Here is a 27,162-nt window from a genome sequence, read left to right on the forward strand (position 1 = left end):
AATGTTTTGTAGTCCTTGTAGTACTGTTTGTTTCTTTTCAGTTTCCTTTCTAAGCATCTGAGACGATGGATGGCGCAGACCTTGTTGTTTGGTAAATTAGGTCTCTCCTTCTTGAAAGGTAGCGGCATCTCATAGTGACCGTCATCATTGAGCCTGATGCTCCCTTGCATCAGTGACAGGAATCGAAGGTCTTCTTGGGAGATGCTTGTGTCATCTGAAGCTCTTTCGACAAAGTCAGACTCCAGGACCTTGATGACATCTACAGGTGAGACTACTTCTTTGATCTGTGTTCTGCAGACATAACGCAGTTCACTTGTGACGTTTGAAGCCAACTGACAATCTGGAATGACTTGCTTCACAACAACTTGGTGACTTACTCCTATCGCGTCTCCATAATCCAGATGGAGGTTGCCATAGCCTACTATGCTCCAGCCCAAGTCTGTTCTCAGTCCGAACGGCTGATTTCCTTCACCAGGCACCACCTGTCTTGGAACAAGAGCTTGAGGACAGTTGTAGCCAATTAACAAGCCAACATCACAACTTTGAAGTGGAGCTATCTCAGCTGCAATGTGTTTAAGGTGAGGCCAAACTTTAGCCGTCTCTGGTGTGGGAATATGTTCTCTATTTGCAGGTATGAAGTCTCTTGTATATGTCACCGGCAGAGGTATTACCTTGTCTGAGTAGAATCCTCTTACTTGTAAGCCAGTGACTCTTTGACATGGCACGATGGTGTTTCTTGAAGCCATGGTGGACAGCTTTAACTGAACTGGTTCATTCGTTGTGTGCAGAGCCTTTGCAGTTTCTTCAAGGAGGAAGGTTGTGTCACTCTGTGTATCTAGGAGTGCGTACACAAGAATTTCACAATCAGGCTCACTTGTGGCTGACACCCACACCGGAATGATAGTGGATGTATGAGTGTCTTTCATGTTCTGTATGACTCTGTTTGACATTGCCTCAAATGAGGATCTCACTGCTTTGTCTTGTCGCCGTTCAATGCTTCCATCCTTCCACTTGTCATGGTTACCTGTTCCATTAGCCTTTGTTAGCGTCTTTCTGTCTTTAGTGCGATTATCATGGAGGCAAGTTGGATGTCCTTTTTCACATATGTTGCAGGTCTGTCTCCTTTCACATTCCTTCGAGCGATGGCCGGATTGCAGACAGCCGAAACACAACTTGTTTTCCTGGACAAACTTAACTCGTGCAGAGACTGTTTCATCCATGAACTTGTAACACTTGAGTAAACTGTGACCTGCCTTTTCACAGAAAGCACAACTGGCAACAACAGTTTTTTCACCTGAGTTTGTTGCTAGCACCTTTGCTCCAGGAGCTCTGTTCCTTGAAACCTTGTTCTTCTCACTTTCACTTGGCTTGAGAGCATGGAGAGATGTTATTGGGTTGCAAGCGATTCTGGCTTCACGTGTGAGGAACTGAACAAAGTTGCTGAAGCTTGGGAACTTGTGACTTTGCTCTTGCACTTCCATGACCTTCCTATTCCATCTAGAGGTCAGCCAATCTGGAAGTTTAGCGAGTATCTTCTGATTCTCATTACAGTCATTGAGTACTTCAAGGGCCTTGATTTGAAACATGGCCGCTTCACAGCTGCGGAGGAAGTCAGCAAGTTCTTGAAGTTCCACACTGCTCTTGGAGGTTATCTTGGGCCATGAATCAAGCTTGTCCCTGAAAGCTTTGGCGATGAGGAATGGATTGCCATATCTCTCGTCTAGGATGGTCCATGCTGCATGATAGGCTAACTCTGTGCCTAGCAGGAATTAGCTCTCTATGGCTTTCTTGGCTGTGCCACTCACATACTTTCGCAGGTAATATATCTTTTCTTCACCTGGTATGTTTTTTCTGTCAATGAGTGTCTGAAATGAAACCTTCCAGTCATTGAATCTGAGTGGATCACCGCTGAATGTTGTTGGTTCAGGTATAGGAAGACGACTTGCACTGATGGACTCTGCAAACACTCTCACAAGAGCTGCTGTGCTATCTTCTCTCTCTGGCAGCGTCATTGCTTGTGGTGGAGGTTTATGCTGATACAGGTTACTTTCAACTTTAATTTCTTCCTTCTCTTTCAGGGAGACGGGTTGATGGAGCAGTTTATCTATTTCATCATCTGAACATTCATTTTGTTCGTACACTTTCTGTCGAGCTTTGGCAGCCTTTAACTTCTTTACTGTCTCCAATCGTTCCACTTCTCGTCGCTTGGCCTCTAGCCCTTTGCCTCTCTGCATTTTCTGCCTCAAGTTGTTCGAGTTCTTTGATATGACGTTCTTTCTCTAACAGTACCTGCAAAGCAGCTTCATTGGCAGCGACTTCAACAGCAGCCTCCCGTCTGTGAGCAGAATACTGGCTTGAGCGCCTGGATGTGACCTTTGAGTTACTTCGAGAATGAACTGAAGACCTGGCGGACTTGGATTTGGTATGGTGAGAGATGCTTGTTGTATCTGATGCTGCAGACTTAAACACAGATTCTCTATCTCTCTCTTTGCTGTCTTGTTTTTCAATCCCTTGATCTTCATCAGTTTCTGTGTGTAGATAACTTGTAGCAGTTAATTATTGTCTTTGTTACTGCTTCACAGGTGTCTATTCTGCGACGTGTGTCGGGGTCTGGGATGTCAATGCATCTCAACTCTTCATAGACACATTTGCAGCATCACTCACCTTAGTAATGTGTTCATGCAGCAGGCTGTTTGGGCACTCTTCACTCAGCACTCCTTTAGCATCCTTAATGACTGCTTTCCACTTGTCGTAGCTCTTGATGAAACGGTGTCGAACCCTTGTAACTTGCTCCTTTGGCCTTTTTCCGTCAACTTGCGAGCTCTTTGACTTCTTTGTGGCTCTGGCGAAGAAGCCTGGATAGCAGCTTCGATGCCTTCAGATGCTTGTGGTTGCATGTCTGTTCCATGCTGCTGTATGTCTTCACCACCACCATTTCTGTCACTCTCAGAGAAAGACTGTATGTGTGACATTTTACTTTGATTACTTAGTTAGATTTAAATGTGATATTACTCTTAGCCTTGTAGTTACTTATAGCATGGCCAAATAATCTTAGTGTAGCTGAATCAAAACTCAGTTTTAACATGTAGCAATATGTCTTTCTGTTCAATAGTTTGCCTTATTCACTTATACTCTTATTACCACCAGTGAGTGTTAAAGCCTTTGGAAACCTGACTATATATAGTAAAAATGCTTATATTATATCAAAGTCAAGTGCCTCATTAAGCATCCACAAAAGTCTGAGTGACAATAACTATTCATAACTATTAGAAAACCTTGTTTAAAAACAGCTCATTTTGCTATTGAGGCACTATTGAGGCCACTGGTCAGGACAGTGTGGGCGTGGCAGATAACGCTCCATTGACAGCTCCATTGTCATAGCAACACGTCAATGGCGACCGTTAAAAAAAAAAAAAAAGTCCTCAGCGGAGGACGTGCATCGATTGATTGATGCTATTTAGCAGCTAACTAGACTACCAGCTTCGTTTTGGAGCGTCATAACCGTCTTTGGTCGTAGTCTCACAGAAAAAAAAAGAAGCTTTTAACCGTCACTCATGTCTGTGTGAGCACCAGGAGGGGCTGACTGACACACACACAGAGACAAGGCAGGTCGCGCTGGAAAGCTAATAAATGCTAAAAGCTAATCGCCAATTTACACACACCCTCCCTCCCTCCCTCCCCTCACCCCCCCAAAAAACCGGCTGTATCGGCTGCATGTAGAGAGGAGTTGTGAGGAGTTGTGGGCACTGACAGACAGACAGACAGACAGACAGACAGACAGGGCAGGTCGCGCTGGAAAGCTATTGAATGCTAAAAGCTAATCGCCACACACACACAACCCCAGTTGACATGGCTCTGGTTGTGAGGACTTGAGAGTAGTGGTGGAGCGACCGTTAGCAGAACGGTTTTGTTCACCGCCACTGGGGGGCTGGATGAGAGAACTGACGTGGCGATTTATGAGTGGGTAGGATTTATTGCGTGATAAATCCCAGAGATAACTTCGCCCAATTCAAACCTACTGTACAAAACCTTAAAAGACAAATATTTTCAATTTGGATGGAAACTTTTTTCTAATTATTTTTACATGTTTAATAATATGTACATAAGACCCTAAAATACATGGTTAGGAGGCTTTGGTGGATTTGGGTTTCCAGAGGCTTTAACTCTAGCACAGGTAAGTTAGAAATGTAATAAACACTTGCAATGCACCTTTAAATTACTGCTGTTATCTTAATATTAACATTACTTGCTTTGACAGAAATTTTTTACAGTGTAACTATCATTAACGCTACTTGGTTTGACACAATTTTTACAGTGTAATTATCGATAAACACAATCTCAATATCAGCGCGATTTGCATCAATGAATGTCAACAGACTTCAACAGTGAAAGGTAAGTACAACTTGAAAATGCAAAAATGTTTCAGTCTCTTGTGCAAAGCACTCAAAGTCTCTTATTCACCCAAATCCACACGATAGCACCTTAAGCCTCCTGGCTGCTTCCTTGGTTGCTGTGAGGACGGCAATAAACGGCGCACCCGCGTAACTCTTTATCTTTACATCAACTTTACCGAGTGTGGAGACAACCGACCGTGTAGTTTCTCCCTTGCCATGCTCTGCCAGGTGGTGTGTCGCTAAAGCAAGTGGAACTCGCTGCAGAACCACGGCTGCGTTCCAAAAGCGGGTTGAGTCGCCCTCGCTCACTTGCCCTCAGCACTTGCCCTCGGGGGAATCCCCGCCGCCATCATAAGGGCTGTTCCATTTCTCTAAACAGCTGAAGTGAACTTGGTGAGATCGACCCTTGAGGGCTGAGTGATCAAGTCAACATCGATGGTCACTCCAGAGCTGTATATCACCCACAATGCATTGCAGTGGTGCACGAAAAATACGTCCATGCGGTGGCGATAATGAACCTCAAGCACCAGTTGTGTGTTTACCACTAAAGAGGAAAATAAATGAAAGGGTCAGTAAATATTCAATTCAATAAACTAGTTTAGCAGTGACATGTCAGAACAAACAATTTACAAAGCGGTAGGCTAGTAGAGATATATAATAGGCAAACTTATTTGTCACAAAAAAAAAACGTGTCTAAAGAGCCTTTTTAATCTGACGTTTCATATTCACATAGTTGCTGTGCCTGTGTTTATGTGTAGTTTAATAAGGAATTTTAATCAGGATTGGTCTGATGATGAAGCAAAGCTCATCATCAGTGACAGACAGAGAGAAAGAGTAGTATATATTGATATTATAGAGTAGCCTATTGAATTTTCACCGTAAACTGGCCAATCCCCCCCCCCCTCCTTAAGAGGCAGTACAGCGCTACACCTACGACATGTGGTCGACCAGTGATTGTCCCAGCTGACGCAGCCAGCATCAGCCCCGCCCACTCGCCAGCATCAGCCCCGCCCACCAGTTCCAGTTCCACCTCTCTGAGCGGGGAAGTACACACAGCGCATCTATCTACAGCACCAACTGCATTATATAGGCTATTTGTGAAAGATGGTGACACAGGCTGTTAATAAATCAATTTTCATATCACATTGATTACTGTTTTAACATCTGAACTGTATGTACCGGTATATTTATAATATATATGTATGTACCTGTTAAATAGATAGAAGTTCAGGGCTTCACTTGTGTAATGTTGGTAGCGTAGTTGGTAGAAATATTAACCTAGTAACTGGGAGATCAGTGTTCGACTCCCAAGGGAATTTTTTTTTTTTTTTTTTTTTTGCATTTTCCATTTTGTATCTATAATATATACGTATATACTAGTGCTGTCAAAGTTAACGCGTTGATTTTGGAGATTATTTTAAACATTTGACACGTAAAAAAAAATTAATGCAATTCACGCCGTTTTGTTGGTGGCTGACCCGTTATGTGTGCAGGCAAAGCATGTACCGGCTGTAGCACTGTTATTCTTCACTTTATTCGGTTTTAATATTTTTTCATGCGAGTAAGTAACCGTTTAGATGACCAATATGCGGTTAGTTAATCCACATGATGATGAAGTTTGCTCCGACGACGGAGCAGTGGCGCTCCACCAGCAGCAACCGTAGCGGAGCATCAGAGGCAACAGCCCGGTCTGCGCAGCTGGTCAGCCGGGTACACAGCGCTGTCCCCGGGGTAAGTCAGAGAGCCGAGCAGCGACCGTAGCGGAGCATCACAGAGGCAACAGCCCGGTCTGCGTAGAGATTAATTAGTTTTTGTTTTTTTTAATCTATTGACAGCCCTAGTATATACCTGTTAAATAAATAGAAGTTCCAAGTGCCTTAGGGCCCATTCACATGGAGCGTCGTTTGCGCGAGCGTTTCCATTGTTTTCAATGTAACCGCCTGTTACAGCTGCGCAGACCGGGCTGTTGCCTCTGTGATGCTCCGCTGCGGTCGCTGCTGGTGGCAAACTTCATCATCATGTGGGTAAACTAACCGCATATTGGTCATCTAAACGGTTACTTACTCGCATGAAAAAATATTACAACCGAAAAGTGAAGAATAACAGTCAGTGCTACAGCCGGTACATGCTTTGCCTGCACACATAACGGGTCAGCCACCAACAAAACGGCGTGAATTGCATAAATTTTTTTAATGCGTCAAATGTTTAAAATAATCTCCAAAATCAACGCGTTAACTTTGACAGCACTAGTATATACGTATATTATAGATACAAAATGGAAAATGCAAAAAAAAAAAAAGATTCCCTTGGCAGTCGAACACTGATTTCCCAGTTATTAGGTTAACGTTCCTACCAACTACACTACCAACATCACACAAGTGAAGCCCTGAACTTCTATCTATTTAACAGATACATACATATATATTATAAATATACTGGTAAGTTCAGATGTTAAAACAGTAATCAATGTGATATGAAAATTGATTTACTAACAGCCTGTGTCACCATCTTTCACAAATAGCCTATATCTTAATGCAGTTGGTGCTGTAGATAGATGGGCTGTGTGTACTTCCCCGCTCAGTCACTCCAGAGAGGTGGAACTGGAACTGGTGGGCGGGGCTGATGCTGGAGTTGTGGTTCTGCAGCGTGTACCTCCTCCGCTAAAGTGGTACCGTGTAGAAACAAATACAAAACAATGTGCCCCCCTCAACTGAAAGGCAGGTAGGAACTAAAAAATAAATAAATAAATGAGAATTAATTAAACTGACATGTAGGCAGTTACACTAACCAAACACGCAGTCCACCAAGCAAGTGGTCTTAATAGAACTGACTGTCCCCTGGGAGGACCGCATCGACGAGGCCAATGAGCGAAAGAGGGCCAAGTACGCCGAGCTCATCGTAGAGTGTCGGAGTAACGGCTGGAAAGCACGCTGTGAGCCAGTCGAGGTCGGGTGCCGTGGCTTCGCAGGCCATTCACTTGTGCGAACCCTCAAACTCCTTGGAGTGAACGGACTGCAATCAAAGAGAGCCATAAAAAACACGCTAGAGGCTGCAGAGAGGGCCTCTAGGTGGCTGTGGATCCGCAGGGGGGATCCGTGGAACAACGCGCAACTTGGACACAAGCTGGGGACTGATCACCCCCGGCTGGGTCGCCCAGGAGAGGGTGTATGAAGATCAAAGACCCGAAACACCCCATGACCCTGGGTTCTTCACTGATGACGTGTCCAAGTATCACCGGAAGGTGTATTCAACTCCTCGTACCGTGTAGAAACAAATACAAAACAATGTGCCCCCCTCAACTGAAAGGCAGGTAGGAACTAAAAAATAAATAAATAAATGAGAATTAATTAAACTGACATGTAGGCAGTTACACTAACCAAACACGCAATATTTTAGCGGGTGCAAACAATTTAGTGCCCACTATCTGGGATCTTAGTAAATCCGGCCCTTAGTCAGCAAATTACCTGTGAAAAAAGTACTGTCAATCCATTTTAACAGGAGGGATGTAAACATGTGTTGAGATACATAATGTGCACTCATTTACTGCAGGCTTGACAAGGTGAAGCTGACAGCTGCAACAACAAACACAGTGAAGCCGCGTCGCGTCGCATCCGTGCCTGGTGTAGCAGTTAAAAAACTCTGCTCCGCCCCGCTTACGTATCCCGTCGCGGCCGTTCCCAGTGTACTCCTGGCATTAGGGCTCCTCCTCCTCCTCCGATGGCTGCATCAACCGTCGGTAAATGGGACGGTCTAGCCTTCGGATCATTTCCTGATGGCATCCGAATGTAAGCAACGGCCTAACGTAAACAACGGGCTAACGTTAAACATTTGAAAGTGGCACTTGCAACAGCTCTACCGGCTCCTCTGCCCCTCACTTTTTAAAAATTATTTATTGACAGAAGTTGAATCAATACAAGGGCAGTTATCATTAATGTACTAATAAACAAACTATTGAACAGCAGCCAGGGGTAGGCTATTACCGTATTTTCCGCACTATAAGGCGCACTGGATTATAAAACGCACCTTCAATGAATGGCCTATTTTAGAACTGTTTTCATATATAGGGCGCACCGGATTATAAGGCGCATACCGTAGATGACCATTTAGTAGCAGTTAATATGCTAAATCGACTTGGAGCCCAGGCGTTTATAAGAACCAGGCGCGTATTTGCAACAGGCTACAATTTATTGTAGCAATGAGCAGCACCAGACCATCATGCCAAGAACAAGGTGGTCACCATAGGACCACTGGAACAAAACTACTCCCGACATCGTTATTGACATCAAACAATAAATACAAAGACTGTGTTACCGCGACACAGGGAGCTGATCATATCAGTGTTATGAACGATAGCGGGAGGGGGGGGGTCGATCGCGGTAATTTCAACATAGCGCATTTATCTATTTGTCTTTGTCTATTAGTAGTCCAGCGCGACCTATCCCGCTGGCGCACCTGTGTTTGTGTGTCTGTGTGTGTGTGTGCGCCTGCATGCGAGAGAGAGCGAGAGGAGGGGCTGACTGACAGAAGAGGTGAGAGCTGGTGATACGCTGTAAAAAAAAACTTTTTTTTCTGTGCAAGGCAGGCTATGGTAAACACTTAATCGCCCCGGCGTTTATTTTGCCAAATGAGCTCGGACTATTAGCGGCTATTAGAGCACAGGCGCGTATTTTGTTAAGAAAGGTGCAATACAAATAAAGTTTATTATTATTATTATTATTATTTGCACGCGGGCGACTATTTGGGCATCTACGGTAGAATAGAAGATACTGCAGTCAAACTGGGGTTACGTTATGCATCCCCTAGATGGAGCTGAGTATGAATCAACCAATTCACCAATTGATCCATATATAAGGCGCTCCGTATTATAAGGCGCACTGTCGTTTTTTGAGAAAATTAAAGGCTTTTAAGTGCGCCTTATAGTGCGGAAAATACGGTAAGTGAATAGAGAATAAAGAGCAGAGTGATATGTTTTCATAGCTTTCTTCTTAAAAGTTGTCACAGATGCTTTGCCTCCACTCCTCACCTGTGCGGCCAGCAGAACCCGGCTCAGCGGGCAACCACACCTCCGAGCCGGCTGCAGAGCCGGGTTACCGTGGCTACAGCCAGACTGAGCCATCTCTGCTACAGCACAGAGCTTCTAATGTTCGACAGCTAGCCGTGCGCAAAGCATCTTGGGATATGGGAGGCCGCGAAGGATAGTAGCAGTGCATCCTCCGAATGCAGGGGAAAGGAGGATGCATTTGTAGGCTGCATTTGTAGGAGCCTTTGAATTTGGATGAATTGGGACAGCCTTCACGAAGCGCTGTGACGTAATCGGCCTTCAAATCCGCTCTTCGAAGGATGCAGCCCCTGAATTGAGACACAGCTGTTGCCTCCGAGATGTAGAATGTGTATTATAGAAGAGAAACACACATTTCAGAACCACTGGCATCATCAGAACAGACATGGCCTGGGAGTGTATGTGTGTGTCTGTGTGGTGGTGGGGGCCAATATAAGCTGTCATGTCTGTTGATACATCAGGGCTTGACGCTAAGCTTTTTTCCAAGTAGCACTGTGCTACCATGCTGAAAAATTTAGTAGCACACAACATTTTTTAGTAGCACAATAAAAATTTAGTTTTGGTGAAAATATCATTTTCAAACAAATAAAGTAGATTTAGCCTATAATCCTAACCCTGTAGACTGATTTTTAATGTTATAACTGGCTCTTTGCCTTAACAAAAATCAGGAAAGACAAACAAGGCAAATATGTGTGAGAAAATAGAATATTTATTACAACCAATATTAGTTTTTAGTTTTGCGCTGTATGTGTGTGCATGTGGCCTGGGGGTGGGGGTATTGATGAGCAGTGAACCTATATTTCCCTCAGTATAAAAAGCTGAACATTACATACAGGCCTCTACGCTAAGATTTTTTAGGAGCACAATGAAAAATGTTTAAGTAGTGTTGAGATCCACTCGTGTGGATCTCCCCGGGTCGGGAGGCAAGACACAAAGTGGAGGAGGCGAAGGTTGAATCAAAGAAGTATTTAATCGCAGTCTGCAGAGAGCGGAGATCATACAGTAACAAAGACAGTGTTACCAGGAAGAGCTGAGCATGATCTGATCTGTGTATGTTTCTGTTCAGTCTGACACACTGTGGGTTTGGTCCCTCCCAGCGTGCAAGGCCTGTACTACTGTGATTGGTCTATGTGAGCTCTGACGTGTGCTGATGTGCAGGCCTATGGTCACATGATCTATGTGTAGTGAAATTCTGTGTGTAGCTATCTTAAGGTCATGGTGACTCTCAGTTCTGCTCTTTCTGATACATTCTGTTATGCACATGTCATTTTGTAACATAGCTATTATTATTCACAATCCCCCTTTTGATCTCTGAACAGAGATCACACAAACGAATAGAAAAACATCTCAAACAACCTCAAAACCAACACCACATATAAGGCACTCTGTGAAACTGAGCTGTAAGCAAAAAATCAACACACTTTATTATTCCATTCAGATATATCACAGACCCCTTGGTAGAGCCGCACATGCTATCTGTGAGAGTGACTAGCACCAACATAATTATCATGAACGAAATAAGGCAGTGCGGCTACATATACATCTAGTTACTTTGGCACAATAGCAAAAAACAGTGTGGAAGACTTGAGTGAGGAGTCACACGTCCTTCTCAAACGTGAAACATGGAAAGGTCAGTATATGCAGTTTGATGGGTGCGTTCACACGAGTTATCATTGGAGATGCTGCGTTTGTGGGGAAAGGAAACATTGTGTCCCCCTTTTTGAGTGGAGTGCAGTGATGTAGACCATTCGCATAAGGCAAATATCAGCGTAACTGTGGCTAATGAGAAAATACTGAGTCTCAACAGAGGTTTATATTTCCCATACAGTAACATTGTGGCAAGCTTTTAATACTTTCTGTGATCTGAGAATCTCTTCAAGATCTCTGGTGGGTTTACCCCAGAGACAGCTTCAAACCTGCTGTTCAACACAATAAAGTGTATCACACAACTCTTTAGCAATATGCCTAGAACTTTTAAAACATAGTAAGGTAAAATATGACAAGAAGATAAAATGTACCCATCAAGATGTAATGCTATAAGTATTATAATGTAGTTGTTCCTGTGGTGTACAGGTGGTGGAGACCCCAAGCAAAAACCAACATTACCACAAACCAACAGATGATGAAGAAGGTGAGCGGCATGTTCTCCTGGGCGCCTCGACGATCCTGGTTGGTGGTTTGGCACACCACTTGTTGGAGAGGAACGCTATTTCACTTCCTCCCTAGGGGTATTGGTTAGACTACCTCACCCTTTTGCCACCAGGGGATTATTCTGCCCCTTGTTGATCGGTGGACTTTGCTCCTTTGTTCTGCTCGCGCAGCGTTTCTTGGATTTCCCCCAGGGTTCTGGCGGGGGCTTCAGCTGCTGCACATTGGCTCCAGTGGAACCACGTGTCTCCTTTGCCGTTCAGCCGAACGGCGTGTGAGGTGCGCTCCTTTACCTGGAACGGACCTGTCCAGCGTGGCTCTGTCCACTTTCTCTTGGTCACTTTCAGCAGTACCCACTCGGAGTCGGGAGTTGTTGTTGTTTCTCCTCCAGTGTTTTCACCAACCTGCTTTGCGTATTCTGAAACAAGAGTCTGCAGAGCATGAAAGTACTGTTTTGGGGTTAGAGACTGATCATTCAAAGTTAACCCCACGAGCTTTGTTTGTGGCCCTGGAAACATTCTTCCAGTAGATAACTCGAATGGGGTGAACCTTGTACTCTGATTCACTGAGCTACGTACCGACATAAGTGCCAGTGGGAGTGCATCCAGCCAGTTCATCTTGGTCTGGGCACAGATTTTAGCTATTTTACTTTTAAGGGTCTGATTCATCCTTTCAACCTTTCCCTGTGACTGGGATGATATACAGACCCAAATTTGTGTTTGAGTCCCAGTACCTCCTCCACCTTCTGCAGATCATGGTTTTTAAAGTGTGTGCCATTGTCAGACCTAATTCGTTCCGGAAAACCATATCTTGGAATGTACTGATTAATGAGGAACTTTATCACCGTCTTACTGTCTTCCCTCCTTGTGGGAAGAACCTCTGGCCAACCTGTATATGCATCAACACATACTAACATATATCTACAACCTTGAACCGAGTTTACCATATCTGTGTAGTCTATGATAATTTCTCTCCCTGCTTTTGTTTCCAGAGGGTAACGTCCAGGGTGGGGTCTGACCGTTGGTCTGGCGTTGTACATCATACATTCAGGACAAGTATTTACATGATATTTACACATTTGCTTCATAAAAGGATGCCACCAATTTTCCAAATTTCTCACTATCTGTGCTGCTCCGACATGCCCCACCCCATGTGCCTCTTTTAGTGCTATTTCTCTGATTCCTGGCGGTAAAATGATCCTTCCATCAGGACCTCGCCACAAACCTTCTTTTTCTGTGCAACCCCTACTTTTCCACATAGATTTCTCTTGTGGTGAGGCTTTTCTTTGCTCAGTTTTTATATGTTCGATTTCAGCATGTTCATTTGTGTCTGTGTCAATGTCTTTCTCTGGACAGATCATCATCATATTATGTACATTAATACTTTCCTCTCTCCCCCTTTTTTCTGGAACAACACCCCGTTAACACAGTGTGGTGTTCCAGAAACATCAAGGTAGAAAGTGCTGGAGTAGTGGGGCATACGCGAGTACGTCAGCTGTCTACCGCGATAGGTGAATGAGAAGATGTCTCTGCAATCTTCAGCTAGAGGAAGACAGAAAAAGGCATTAGCCAGATCAATGCAGGTGAACCACTGGTGCCGGGGGTCAAGATTGGTGAGAGCAACGTAGGGGTTTGGGACAGGTGTCGTAGCGGTACGTAATGCACTATTAATGGAACGCAGGTCGTGAACCATCCGATATTTGCCGGTACCTTTCTTTTCCGTAGGTAAGATGGGTGTGTTCCATTGAGAATGTGAGTCAATCAACACCCCCTTTTTGTACAACCCCTCAATGGTGTCTGCAATACCGAGTTCGGCCTGTAATTTATGCGGATATTGAGGAAGCCAGATGGGATCCGTGGCGTTCAAAGAAAATGTGACAGGTGGGCAGTCTACCAAACCCACATCAGTGGGACCAGTGGCCCACAGAGAGTTTGGGAGAGAGTCCAACATGGCGGCGGAATCTGGGTGATCTGTCTTTTCGCGGCTGTGATGGCGGGAGATCTGAACATGTTCCATGAGTGCCTGATCTGTGCAAGAAACCTGTATTTTATATGTTTTAGCAGTAGAGGAATACATTATTTGTGGCGTCAGCTGTTTCCAATCTGTTTGTTGTTTTGCAGTTTTTACAATAGAACCTAATTCTTTAGCTTGGTGGTCAGGATGGAGAGCGAGGGAGACGTGTGGTGCTGCCTCATCCTCCATCATGTACCATTGTAACTGTGCAGGTAGTAGGTTAACACCGGCTACTACACCTATGGGAGCAACATAGATGCTATCTGTGGCTATACTCCAATCAGTACCCTCTATCTGACTGCTGAACTGTTCTTCATACCACTCTGTGTTTTGTCTATCATAAAACAATGTAACATGCGGAGGATCAGGAGGGGCCACGTAGGGGTGTAGCTGGGCTATCCAGGGCTTCCATTGTAGGTAGGCCGACAGGATCCCACCATGCTCTCGTGTTTCACTATGTAGTAAGCCCCAGTAGATGTCTGCCGCCATGTCCACTACTGGAGACATGAGGTATTGTCCAGACAGAGCAGTGTTGGTGCTGTTGCAGTTCATCTGGGTACCATCAGGGAACGAGACAGTTAGACCATCAGGGGAGCATAGAATGTTAGCTCCCAGTCTGGTCAACAAATCTCGGCCCAGTAGGTTTGAAGGGACATTAGGAGAGACCACGAAGGGGTGCAGCACAGTCTGGTTCCCCAGCTGCGTGGTGAGAGGCTTGGTATATGGCAGAGTAGTAGGAACCCCAGAGAAACCCATGACTGTGATGACTTCAGATGAGAGCAAGTTCTTTTGTACAGTCTGTATAGTGGAGACAGTAGCACCTGTATCCACTAAAAATGGCAGCGTGTCGTGGTTGACCGCCACTGGCAACACTGGTTCTGCCGTTAAGTGTTGCTCAGGACTTCTCTGTGGGGTGTGTCACTCTTCAAATAGCTGGGGGAACTGCCCAGTAGCTCCCCCTGTGGTGGGTTGGGGATCATGTCTACCCCTGCCTCCTCTGTTTTGAAAGCCTCCCCTCTGCTGACGGCCGCCCCTTTGCTGGTTGTCATTGTTTTGTGGACATTCTCTCGCCCAGTGGGACGGATCTCCACATAGGAAACAAGCAAGGTCTCTTCTCTGTGACCTCCCCCTGTAAGCTCCTCTCAGGCCCCCACCCCGTGAGCCTCCCCTTCCCCTACGCATGTTATTACCTCCCTTATGGTGCGGCTGTGACTCCCACGGGGGAATAGGATTCATGTCAGGAAAAACAAAATGATCATCCCATTCCGGTCCCTGTGCTGACTGCATCATTACTTTAACTTGCTCCTTTTTCTTTTTCTTATCATTGACGTCATCCCAGGCCTTGGCTAGTTGCAGTTTAAGTAGCTGAGCTTGGAGGTCAGAATGTTCTTCCTCCTGTTTTTGTGTTTTATCTTGAAAGATAGTGAGGTGGTGTATGAGATGCTTCTCCCACTTACAGGAGTCGCAGCCTAGCATGTCAGGGTTATTTTTCATGGTGTTTTGCACAGACTCAGGGAGGCCGTTCAATACAGCCTGTCGGTACCACTCAGTTTGGGAGCCCGAATTCTTAGGACAATGTCCTGTCTGGTTCGTCCACATGTCTTTAGCGGCGTTCAGGAATTGACGTGGATTTTGTTTAGGATCCCAACGAATTTTGGGCATAGCTGTAGAGTTAGGCAGAGGGAATTGCGCGCGCATAGCTGTGCCTATGCTATTTATGTGGTTGGTGAGTGGGGAGTCGTCTGGGTGCCCGATGGTTTTAGCGTCCATTTCTATGTCTCGTTTGTTACTTAAGGTCATGCATCTACCGGCAACCGCGCGGAAATCACCTAAGGCCAATGTTTGTCCTGCTGTCAGGGAGTCCAATTTGCTGAGCCACAAACTGCCTCCATCTGTAACAGGGGGCAGTTTGTCGACCAGAGCCTGAAGATCACCGAACGAGAACGACTTGTATTTCGGTTGTTGACTCCCCGGGACCGTGGTTAAAGGTAGAATGGTATGAGGAGGAGGAGGGGGTAGGGTATAGAGCATGCCTGAACGCGTAGCGCCGCGCTGGGCATCGGGAACATATTGCAATATTCTATCTCTGGCGGGGGACAGGGACTTCATTAATTTTTTTCTTGCAGCTTGACGCTCTAACCGCTGAGCATCAAGGCATTCATTAGCCCATTGTACGTTCTGATGGTCTTTTATCAGTAATTTTTCAAAGTAATCACAGGCCTCGAGGTCATTCACCGATTCCTCTTCTAATTTTGAGTATTCAGCTTCTAATTCAAGGAGCATGCCGAACTCGTTAGGGTCGTCATCTCTCTGGACTTCGGCTGCCATTGTGATTGTGTGGGGTACACCAGGTGCATTTTCCTGAGCTGGCTGTGACCTCAAAACACTCCTCTTACCATTAGGGGATAGTTCCTCGACTGGTCTGCGGACTGAGGGGGAGCACTGGCTAGCTAACTGCCCTGAAGCTGCTCCTGAAAGGGTCCTTAGCCTAGCTCCCTCAACCTCTCTGTCTAACAGCTCTGAAGCCGTAGCCTGTAGCTTAGCTGCGTGTTCCATCAGCATTTCATAGTGTTCTGTCTGTTCTGCCTCCAATAGCACCTTCTGCTCTCGTTCTACTTCTGCTCTGTCTACCCTATCTTGAAACGGTGGGGGCTGTGAACCGGCTGATGACGCCTGGGAGGGTGCAATCGATGCTGGGTAGACGGCGGTGGGTGCAGCCGACGCGGTGATGGACGGTGGAGACGAGTTAAAGGCGGAGGTAAAGACGGAGGGCGGAGCCGACTGTGTGTGTAATGGCGCAGCCGGTGGATGGGCGGACGTGAAGGGGTTAGTGTGTACGGCCTGGTGTGCATGCAACTCAGCAGTGGGTATAACTGGGCCGTCCCCGTGCGTTGTTGGTCGGCGTCATCTAACTCGTCTTCTAATGTGGGTCCACCTACGGGCATAATATGCATGGTGCCTTTACCAATCCTATATGTGGGAAACATGCCAGGTGGGTTTAGTGCATATGGGGGTGGACATGTGGGCGAGCATGAGAGGGTGTCAGGTGCAGTTACCATTTTGGAGGGAGTTGGACTCCTGTGTTTGTGTTTCATCCCTTGCCAGCAGATAGCCAACTCAGACCAACCTCGACACTCCTCCTCCCACTCGTCCTCCTCCTTTTTCCACCCATTCCTGTGAAACCAATTTGCTGTCTTTCCCTGCTCTACAGCCTCTTTCTTTTTTGCTGTTGCTGCTTTTACTTTAGCTACTAAGAGAGTATGTAAAGGTTCTTCATGTTGCAATGTTTTCCCCATATCAGTGATTAATGTATGCATCTTTTGTTTGGCTTTTTCAACCTTCTTTTCTCTACTGCCCTGTTTGTGAGGGCGCCTAGGGCGTCTGCAGTGGTGTCTACTTGGACTAAGAGGGTCTGCCAGGGACCCCAACCACTGTCATTCATTTCTGTATCAAATTCTCCATCCATATTTTATCTAGACTCTGAGCTCCACAGCTGGTACGTTTGCAGGGAATCAAGTGATAGCTGCGTTAGCCCCTTGCAAATCCTCAGGAGACAAGCTTCTAGATCACTCTATAGTGACCCGGTCTCACTCTGGGTGTTCTAATCACAAGGATTTTGCAAAGTTTACACTCGTACCCCACACCGCTTATCAACTGGGTGTTTTAGCCTCCAAGGCGCACAGCTGGGCTGCAGAGCGGCTTTTACGCACTCGCTGCCCTAAACAACAGTGAACTGGTGGCGTTTGTTAACACCGCTAGGTTACCCCGCCACTGAGACCATACACTGCTGACGCTGAGCGAAATGGATATTCACACAACGAGTTTTCTCAGAGTCTTATTCTTCCCCACCCATATATTGCTCACAATAACTCCAACAACACAGACAAGTTAGAACTTTTTACACACAACATTTATACATTTTAATATTTACACGAGCTCATTTCAGACTTTGCCTGTTTCAAAAGTGCTTGTAAGAAATTATTTGATATTCCTTACGGGCCTCTCACCCTTTAATTTTAGACAGACAGACGTGCTTGGTTTGGAAGCCTGTTCTTCCTCCCCGGGCCTTTCACCCTGTACCGTAGTATTAGCCAAATGGATAATTTAAGTATCTTCCCATAAGATACTAAGGCCTTCAACCTAGTTTAAATGTTAAATGTACTCTCAGGAGACAGTATCTAACAAGTAGTATTTAGGGACCTCACCCCCGGGACTCCAACCCAGCCGCGGTATCAACCGCTCCTGGACCCCGTCGGGCCGTCAGGTGGAGTTACGCCACTCTCAAGGTTTTATCGTCTGCTGTTTTATGTCTCTATTTTCTTTACCTTTGTCTTTAAGTTTTAAAATACTTTTCTGATTCTTTTGCTACTTTACTTACATGTACATTGGACAGGACACAGTTCTAGTGATAGTCAATATGCAGAATTCGTTATAACAGGTTTTCTGCGTACCTTTTATGTGCCGGCTTGTGTCCTTATCCTCTGTCCATGAAGAAAAGCTTTTTTAGGTCGAATGGTCCATCCACTTGTTCTTTTCTCCCTTTATCCCGGGACGAGCCCCCATTTGTTGAGATCCACTCGTGTGGATCTCCCCGGGTCGGGAGGCAAGACACAAAGTGGAGGAGGCGAAGGTTGAATCAAAGAAGTATTTAATCGCAGTCTGCAGAGAGCGGAGATCATACAGTAACAAAGACAGTGTTACCAGGAAGAGCTGAGCATGATCTGATCTGTGTATGTTTCTGTTCAGTCTGACACACTGTGGGTTTGGTCCCTCCCAGCGTGCAAGGCCTGTACTACTGTGATTGGTCTATGTGAGCTCTGACGTGTGCTGATGTGCAGGCCTATGGTCACATGATCTATGTGTAGTGAAATTCTGTGTGTAGCTATCTTAAGGTCATGGTGACTCTCAGTTCTGCTCTTTCTGATACATTCTGTTATGCACATGTCATTTTGTAACATAGCTATTATTATTCACAGTAGCAGGCTGTTTAAGCCTTAAATAATGCTGAGGGTCCAACATGACCCATTTTACATTTACAACAGTAAAAACACCAAACATTTTTCCTTTTATTAATGTTTTAACATTAATAAAACTCAACAACCTGTCACACAAGCAGCTCCATGTTGCCCCTGTGTGATGTTCAGGGACAGGTCAGAGGCTTTGAGGTTGAAGTTTATATGAATGTTGCACTGTGAGACTGTGACCACATGTCAGCTGTTCTCACCACGACAAGCGTTTTTTTTTTTGATAGCTTTTTTTTAGCTTTATGCGGACATGTCCGGCGGATGTCCGCTTTGGGTCCGCAATGAATCTGACTGGAGTACGCGTGGATATCCGTGGAGTAGGGGTGGGCGATATGACGATATTAGATCGTGAAGGATTAGAACGTGTAGACGATCTGCCAAAGTGCAGAGATCGTAGGATTGTCTGGGGCACATTCTATAAATTGCAGTTCTATGCTGATGCACCGACGCACCAGAAGTATTTCGTCGTTAACCTCAATAACCAATTATAGCGAATTACGGGCAGTGACGCGCTTTCTTAACCGCCTCCTGTTTTTTTTTTTTTTTTTTTTAAAGTATATTTTTTGGCTTTTATGCCTTTATTTGATAGCCATAGTAGAGATAGACAGGAAAAGGGGAGGCAGAGAGAGGGGGAATGACACGCAGGAAAGGTTTGCCCGACGCGGGATTCGAACCGGGGACGCCTGCGTTGAGGACTGTAGCCTCCACATGGGGCGGCAGCCTTTTTTTTTTTTTTTTGAACCGTCTGTTTATTGAGTTTTACATATTACAAAAACAATAGTGTTCTGATTACAGATCTAAATCCAATATACCCCAGAACAGATACCACCCCCCCACCCCCCCGGCACCCAGCCCCAACAGATGGACATGCATAGGTAAAAGTAAATTAAGGACAAACGAAAGAAAATAAATAATAATAATGATGATGATAGAGGAAGAGAAAAGGTAGGTAGTATGAATAGATACAAATAAATAAATAATAACAGTTGTAATACTCAAAATAAATAAATAAATAGACTAATAAGATCAATAGGGAAACATAGATATGAGTTGGCAGGTAGTAGGAAATATAAATCAATTAAAAATAATTAAATAAGTTAGTAATAATAAAGAATATATAATAACAATACAAAAAATATATACACATACACACACATACCCATATATATATATAAAAAGTGAATTAGTAAAAATAATAATTTAAAAAAAAAAAAAGGAAGGAAAAAAACAAAAACACAGGCTCAGCATTGCAGTACTCAGTTCACAGTGATCGGACATCTTGTGCTATTAACATAAGACAGACAGGGATTCCAGGTCTTCTCAAATAAGACATCCTTTCCAATCAGAGTCAGTCTAATTTTTTCTAATTTAAGAAAATAAAGCACTTCCTTAACCCAATTTGTATAGGTAGGTGGGACTGGGGATTTCCATTTTAGCAATATCAACCTCCTGGCCAGCAGAGTTGTGAATGCTATTAAATCCTTTTTAGCTGGGGAAAGAGTAGGAGGGAAAGGCCATACACCAAATAGGGCAGTTAAGGCATTGGGAGTCACATCCCTTTCAGTTACTTTGGATAAAGTACTAAAGATTTCAGACCAAAATCTAGTCAGAGAAGAGCAGCTCCAAAACATGTGAGAGTAATTTGCTGTGGCTTGTTGGCATCGATCACATAGTGGAGACACTGTATCGAACATTTTTGCGAGCCGGGCTTTAGTGTAGTGGGCTCGATGAAGGATTCGACATTGCATAAAGCTGTGACCAGCACATATTGAAGACTTATGTACTCTGCGCAAAATCTCTTCCCAAACATCATCAACAATCACCTCTCCCAAATCTGTCTCCCAAACCGTTTTAAGTACAACAGAAGAGCCTGGACAAAGACTATAAATATTTGAATAAATAGAGGAGATTGCCCCCTTTAATGAAGAGAGAGGCTTCAGAAAAGTCTCAAAGTCTGAAGACTTGGGAAGAGTGGGGAATCCTGGGAATGAGCCACGGACAAAATTTCGGACTTGGAGGTATCTAAAAAAATGTTCTTTAGGAAGCAAAAATTTATTTACCAATTGTTGAAAAGAAGCAAAAATAGAATTAACATACAGGTCTCTAATAGTTTTTATGCCCAGCCTAGCCCATATAGAGAAGGTGCTATCCAATAACGATGGGGGAAAAATAGGATTTGCTGCAAGTGGAGCCTCAGTTGAAAGAGTTTGAAGGCCAAAATGACGTCTAAACTGAGTCCATATTTCAATGCTGGAGGCAACTATCACATTCTTAGTGTGACCAGAAGTAGAAAAAGACAAGGGGGAATACAGTAACGCTTTCAATAACGCCGGCTGAACTGAATTTGCTTCCAAAATCAACCATGATGGGGGGACCTCAACATTTCCATACTTAACCCAATAGTTCAGATTTCTAATGTTTGTTGCCCAATAATAGTAAAGGAGGTTTGGTAACACCATTCCGCCCAAAGCTTTGGGCCTCTGTAAAACTTGTAGACGCAACCTAGGAGTTTTCTTGTTCCAAATAAAATCTAAAATAAGACTGTCTACTTTATGGAAAAAGGAAAGATGAAGGAAGATAGGAATGCATTGGAATAAATATAAAAAGCGCGGTAAGATGTTCATTTTAATTGCATTGATTCTGGCAGCTATGGAGAGATTTAGTAGGGACCATCGCTCAAAATCTTGTTTAATTTTTGTGAGCAGAGAGAGGAAATTTTCCTTATAGAGATTAACCAATGTTTTGGCAACATATACTCCAAGATAAACAAAGCCAGCGTCCGCTACCTTAAATGGTAAATTTTGAAGCTGAAGTGAATTATCGTTTACCTCTCCATTAACAGTAAGCATTTTACTTTTACTAAGATTAAGTTTATATCCAGAGAATCTACTAAATTTGTCTAGGACTGAAAGGGCTGCAGGAATAGAACGTGACAGATTAGACAAAAGCAACAGAAGATCATCCGCATACAGCGCCACCTTCAGCTCTACAGCATTTCTGGTTATACCACATATATCAGGATGAGACCGCAAAGCAATTGACAGAGGCTCCATCACAATAGCAAATAAGAGCGGACTCAACGGGCAACCCTGTCTTGTAGAACGATGTAAGCAAAAGTATTCCGAATTTGTGCCATTTGTCCTGACCATGGCCTGAGGAGAGGCATATAATAATCTAACCCATGAAACAAATTTTTCCCCAAAACCAAATTTCCCCAAAATAAAAAAAAGATAATCCCACTCTACTCTGTCAAATGCCTTCTCGGCGTCCAGAGCTATCAGAGCTTCTGGGAGAGCATTTGAAGGAGGATTATAGACCACATTAAACACCCTTCTAAGATTAAAAAAGGAGTGTCTATTACGTATAAACCCAGTTTGGTCCAAAGATATAATTGAAGGTAAGACAACTTCTAAGCGTCGGGCTAATAACTTGGACAATAATTTGAAATCGACATTCAGTAAACTAATGGGTCGATATGAACCACATGAAAGTGGGTCTTTACCTTTCTTTAGAAGCAGAGAAATGCAAGCCTGATTTAGGGTGTGGGGAAGTGTGCCTGAATTATACAGTAAGACTCAGTGAACATCTCTAACAGGTGTGGGGCCAGTTGTTTCCAGAATGTTTTATAAAACTCGGCTGGAAAGCCATCTGGGCCTGGACTTTTACCACTTTGTAATGATTTAACTGCCGCCTCAAGTTCAACTGCTGTGATAGGACGTTCCAGTTCCTCAGCTGCAACTCGATCCAGATTGGGAGTGTTAAACCTATAAAAGAAGGAGATCATATCCGCATAAGTATTAGGACAATCAGATGAATATAGTAATTTGTAGAATTCCATAAAGGTTTTATTGATTTCCAAAGGGTCAGATGTTACGCCCGAGCCAGTCTCAATTTGAGGAATTAACTGAGATGCAGAAATTTGACGTAGTCGATGGGCCAAGAGTTTACTCGTCTTGTCACCCTGTTCATAAAATTTGGATCTTGATTGTAATAAAAGTTCAGTAGTATGCTGCGACATGATAAGATCATATTCAGCTTGTAAAGTCATCCGCTCCTTATAAGTATCTGGTAGTTTTGAGACTGCATATAAAGAATCTAAGAGTGCGATGCGTTGAGAAAGCTTGGCTAACTTCTCTTTTCTAGATTTTCTCTGATGAGCCTTATACGAAATTATTTCCCCTCTGATAGAAGCTTTCATTGTTTCCCACAACCCTGAGGCTGTTACTTCTGGAGTTTTGTTGACCTGAAAAAAGAAATCCAACTGCTCTGCAACAAATTTAATAAAGTTTGTATCTAAGAGCAAATGTGTATCTAGGCGCCATGGTGGTCTTGTATTAACAAACTTCTGAAAATAAACATTCATAGAAATGGAGGCATGGTCCGAAACCACGATTGAATCGTATTTGCAGCCGGAAATGGAGGATAACAACTTGTTATTCACTAAAAAAAAATCAATTCGTGTATAGGTACGGTGAATGTGAGAGAAAAAAGAGTATTCCCTTCTATCCGGATTGAAAAAACGCCAAGGGTCAACAACATTAAACTCTTTCATAAAGGCTTGAATCACTTTGGTCGACTTGGACTGAGTAGCTGAGGTTGGGGAAGAACGATCTAAGGATGGATTCATCCAGCAGTTAAAGTCTCCACCTAAAATTAAATCATACATGGACAAGTCAGGTAGCATTGAGAAAACCTGTCTAAAAAAAGACTCATCATCCCAGTTGGGGGCGTAAACATTAGCAAGAGTCACTTTTACATCAAAAATGTGTCCTATGACAGCTATAAACCTGCCATCAGAATCAGAGATCGTTTTAACATGAACAAAAGGAATATCTCTATGTAAAAGAATAGCAACGCCTCTTGATCTACTGGAAAATGAGGAATGATATATTTTCCCGACCCAGCTCTTCTTCAGTCTAACACTATCTATCTCTTTTAAATGGGTTTCCTGCAAGTATATAATATGAGCATCCAGGTGGCGCAAGTAGTGCAGCACCTTACTACGCTTAATTGGATTATTTAGACCCTTACAGTTTAAATTTACAAATCTAATATCTCCACCCACACTGGATAGTGTTCTTTTAACCTGGGCCATTAAAGGACAAAGAATTCACTATGTAAAAAGAAAAAAGGAGAAAAACAAAACAAACACACACACAAAAAAAACCCTCTCAATACATCTGGAAAAGTAGCGTAGGTGCCAGTCATTACCCCGAAAAAACACGAACAACCCCCCCAGATTCGAACAAACCTCCTCACATAGCAGAAGCATCCAAACAGTGATGCGTGCTACTTCACCCCACATTGAAATAAAACCTGTCGTTATCTGCAGCTTAACCGTGCTACTAAACGACCTCAGGGAGTGTGGATATATGCTGTCCCAAAATAAAAATAAAATAAAAAGGTGCAATGTATTATAATGAAGAGAAAAAAAAGAAAAGAAAAAGAAAAACTGATTCAAAAGCACTGCATCAGTCAAAAACATCCTCATAAATAGAGACTGACAGAGAGAAATATGACAATAGAAATAAAAATGAGCACCAATATGCTCTATAAGTGGAGCAATAAAAATTTACAGACAGTTCACCATACTATAGTCAGTCCCTGGATAAGATAACAGCAGCATAGATGCTAAATATGCAGCCTACTGCCGCAGAAATACAAACCGAGCCAACAAGCGCTGGAGGATTTCAGAGTCAGTCACTCTCCGGGCCGGGATTCTTCTTGAGTCTCTTGTTGACGAACTCCATGGCCTGGTTCGGGTCTTCAAATCTGTAGGTCTGGCCGTCGGACATGGTGATGTGTAGAGTAGCCGGGTACCGGAGGCCGAATTTAACGTTAGCACAGGCATGGAGCTCCCTCTTCACCTGGACAAAAGCCGCCCTCCGCTTGGCCACAGTCGGTGTAAAGTCCGGGAAGATGTGCACCCGTTTCCCGTTGTGTAGCAGGGGGGGGCTCTGTCCAGCGCGGCGTAGAATAGCGTTCCTCGTTTGAAATTGAGTCACCCTGATGACCATCGGGCGAGGTGGTTCTCCCTCCTTTGGTTTAGCCCGCAAAGTGCGGTGGGCCCTGTCGAGCCCGGGCAACCCGTCGAGTCCCAACAAGTCCATTAAAAGTTTGGCAGTAAACTGTGTAGGTTGAGGACCCTCGGTTCCCTCAGGCAAACCCACTAGCCGAATGTTATGCCATCTTGAGCGGGCTCCTAAAAACCACTTGGTCACCTCGAAGTTGCGGACAGTGGACAAACTTAAAATGATATTAAAACTATATTATAATCACATTCCCGAGGAGCGACCGAAAAACACGTCCTACATCGTTTGCGTCTTCATGGGGCGGCAGCCTTAACCACTGCGCCACACACCGCCCCAACCGCCTCGTGGTTTGTGTGTGTAGTGGTAGCCGCATGGAGAGCCATGGCTGAAAGCCAAAGCAGAAGTTTTTTTTTAACAGCGTTTCACTATCTCTCATCTCTGCCAGTCAGTCCCACCACCTGCCGCCTCTCTCGCGTGTGGGCGCACCGCACATATGTACACACACACGGACACATGGATAGGTCGCTCTTGGCCACTAATAAACGGTAAATGCACATGTTGGCAAAACTGCAGCTATTTAAATGGGCTCTCTGCACAGCTCCACTACTTCCTGAATTTAAAGCAGCTGCTTTATTTCCTGTCTTACATTATTGGACAAACTGATTAATCCAGGTGTGTCTGATCATTGTGACTACACAGACACACCTGGATTAATCAGTGTGTCCAATAATTTAATAAAGGATCTGCCTTAAGTTCAGGACGTAGTGGAGCTGTGCATAGAGCCAATTAAAATCTATTCAGAAAGGCTCTTTGACCTAAATTGTCTGTTTTTCAGTTTTCGATTTAAGATCGTGATAAAATCGAAATCGTTATTGTTATAAATTCCCTTTGTCAGTGAGCAAAGATGCCCTAATTAATGTGTTAATTGTTAAATATAATGTTGATTTAAAATAGGTCAATAATTTTAGTCATGTACCTTTAAGTTGAGTCAGGCAGTTTATAGGGCAGCTATGTTTACGTTCCGGGGGTCCTTAGTGTGTGTAGCTACTGACCTGGCTGCTGAAAAGTTTTATACATACGTAAAGAAGTTGAAAAACGTCAAAACGGTGTCCTTATTCCCTAACCGGAGTACGCTCTCGGGTGAAGAGTCCCAGCACATCAGTTTCCCCTCAGTTCTTTAATAGTTTTTGACCTTTGACCATCCTGACACAAGCAATAGGACAGTGGTCACTAATATCTTGCACAAGGATGCCAATGCACGAGTATTTCAGTGGTCTGTTTCTCAATGTCCGATAATATCGGCCGGCTGATATTATCATAAAAATGTAATATCTGTCCATATCGTTATCGGTTTTTCTGCCAATAATGAACTTAATGCCTGGATTTCGTAGTGAGATAAGTAGCGGTGGACTGTTGCTACTTAATTCGCTACTTAATTATTGCCGCCACTGATTCAGACACACAATAATAGTCCACGTGTTCTTACTACAGCTGTTCTGTTGTAAACAAACAAACATGGCGATGGTGCTGCAACCGAGCTACACAGCTGTCACATGATTGGCTGTTTGCCTGTCACTCGTAGCATCCAGTGATAAGATAGGCTGTTTCAATGAGCCAGACAGCGAGCACACGTGTCTGTTAGTTGATTGGCTGTTCGCGTGTCACTCCTAGATTTCCTCATAATCCGTCTCTACTAATAATAACTAATTGCGTCGCCATCGCGCACGCTGTAGCAATGCAGCACCGCCATTCAAGTCAATCAGCGTGCACTGTGATACAACGCACAACGTACTGTAGATGTAGAGATTTAGAGTTCCGATCTGCTCTGATCAAATTTAAACTACTAATGGCCACATGATCTAAGTTTGTTCAGAGTCAGCAGCTCTGATGAGTTCACACTGTCACACAGTGTCAGAGAATGACATTCACTCTGCTTTTCTTTCCTTCTAGACTCTTCAACAACAACATCGTGGACAGAGCAGCCTTCCAGAGACACAGGCAGTTTGAAGTGTGGTGAAGCAGTCGTGATCACTGATCTGTGTGTCAGTGTTGACCAGAGTCTGATGATGAGCAGAGGAAACGTCACTGCAGTGTCACAACCACAGCAGCTCAGATCAGATATACTGAGGTCACACTCATCGTCCCCATGTTACAGTAATCACAGATCAACAGTGACCTCCCTCTGTTATTCTTAAATGTTGCTCATACTGACGCTCCACACATCAGATTGTTCTCTGACAATCACCATTAGATAAGTTTTCTGTTGTTATCTTTTTAACACTAGTGAGAGCAACGTTTTTTTTGTATTTTGTGAAAACTACGTACATTTAAGTAATGCTGCAATAAGGTACAAACAGGAGAAACTCACTTTCAGTTACAGAACAGTTACAGTTACAGAACATCAGGAAACATAAATACTCTCTAAATTTTAAATTAAGTAATGTAGGAAATAATCAGTTGTCTTCTCTTCACTGTTTCTGAGCTTTTCCTCA

The 27,162-nt window shown here is 44.0% G+C and overlaps 1 protein-coding gene across 1 annotated transcript in view; it reads left to right on the plus strand.

Annotated features, from left to right (window-relative positions):
- LOC146990491 (uncharacterized) overlaps window positions 1-26,936 on the plus strand; it is a 64,870-nt gene extending 37,934 nt beyond the window's left edge. The window contains exon 17 of the mRNA XM_085794750.1: window positions 26,621-26,936. Coding sequence (XP_085650876.1) covers window positions 26,621-26,687 — 67 coding nt within the window. The 3' untranslated portion in view covers window positions 26,688-26,936. The remainder of the gene's footprint in view (window positions 1-26,620) is intronic.
- Window positions 26,937-27,162: the final 226 nt, after the last annotated feature.

This window comes from Trachurus japonicus, chromosome 2, assembly GCF_045865225.1.
Source record: "Trachurus japonicus isolate A0001 chromosome 2, Traja_1.0".
Taxonomy (NCBI): domain Eukaryota; kingdom Metazoa; phylum Chordata; class Actinopteri; order Carangiformes; family Carangidae; genus Trachurus; species Trachurus japonicus.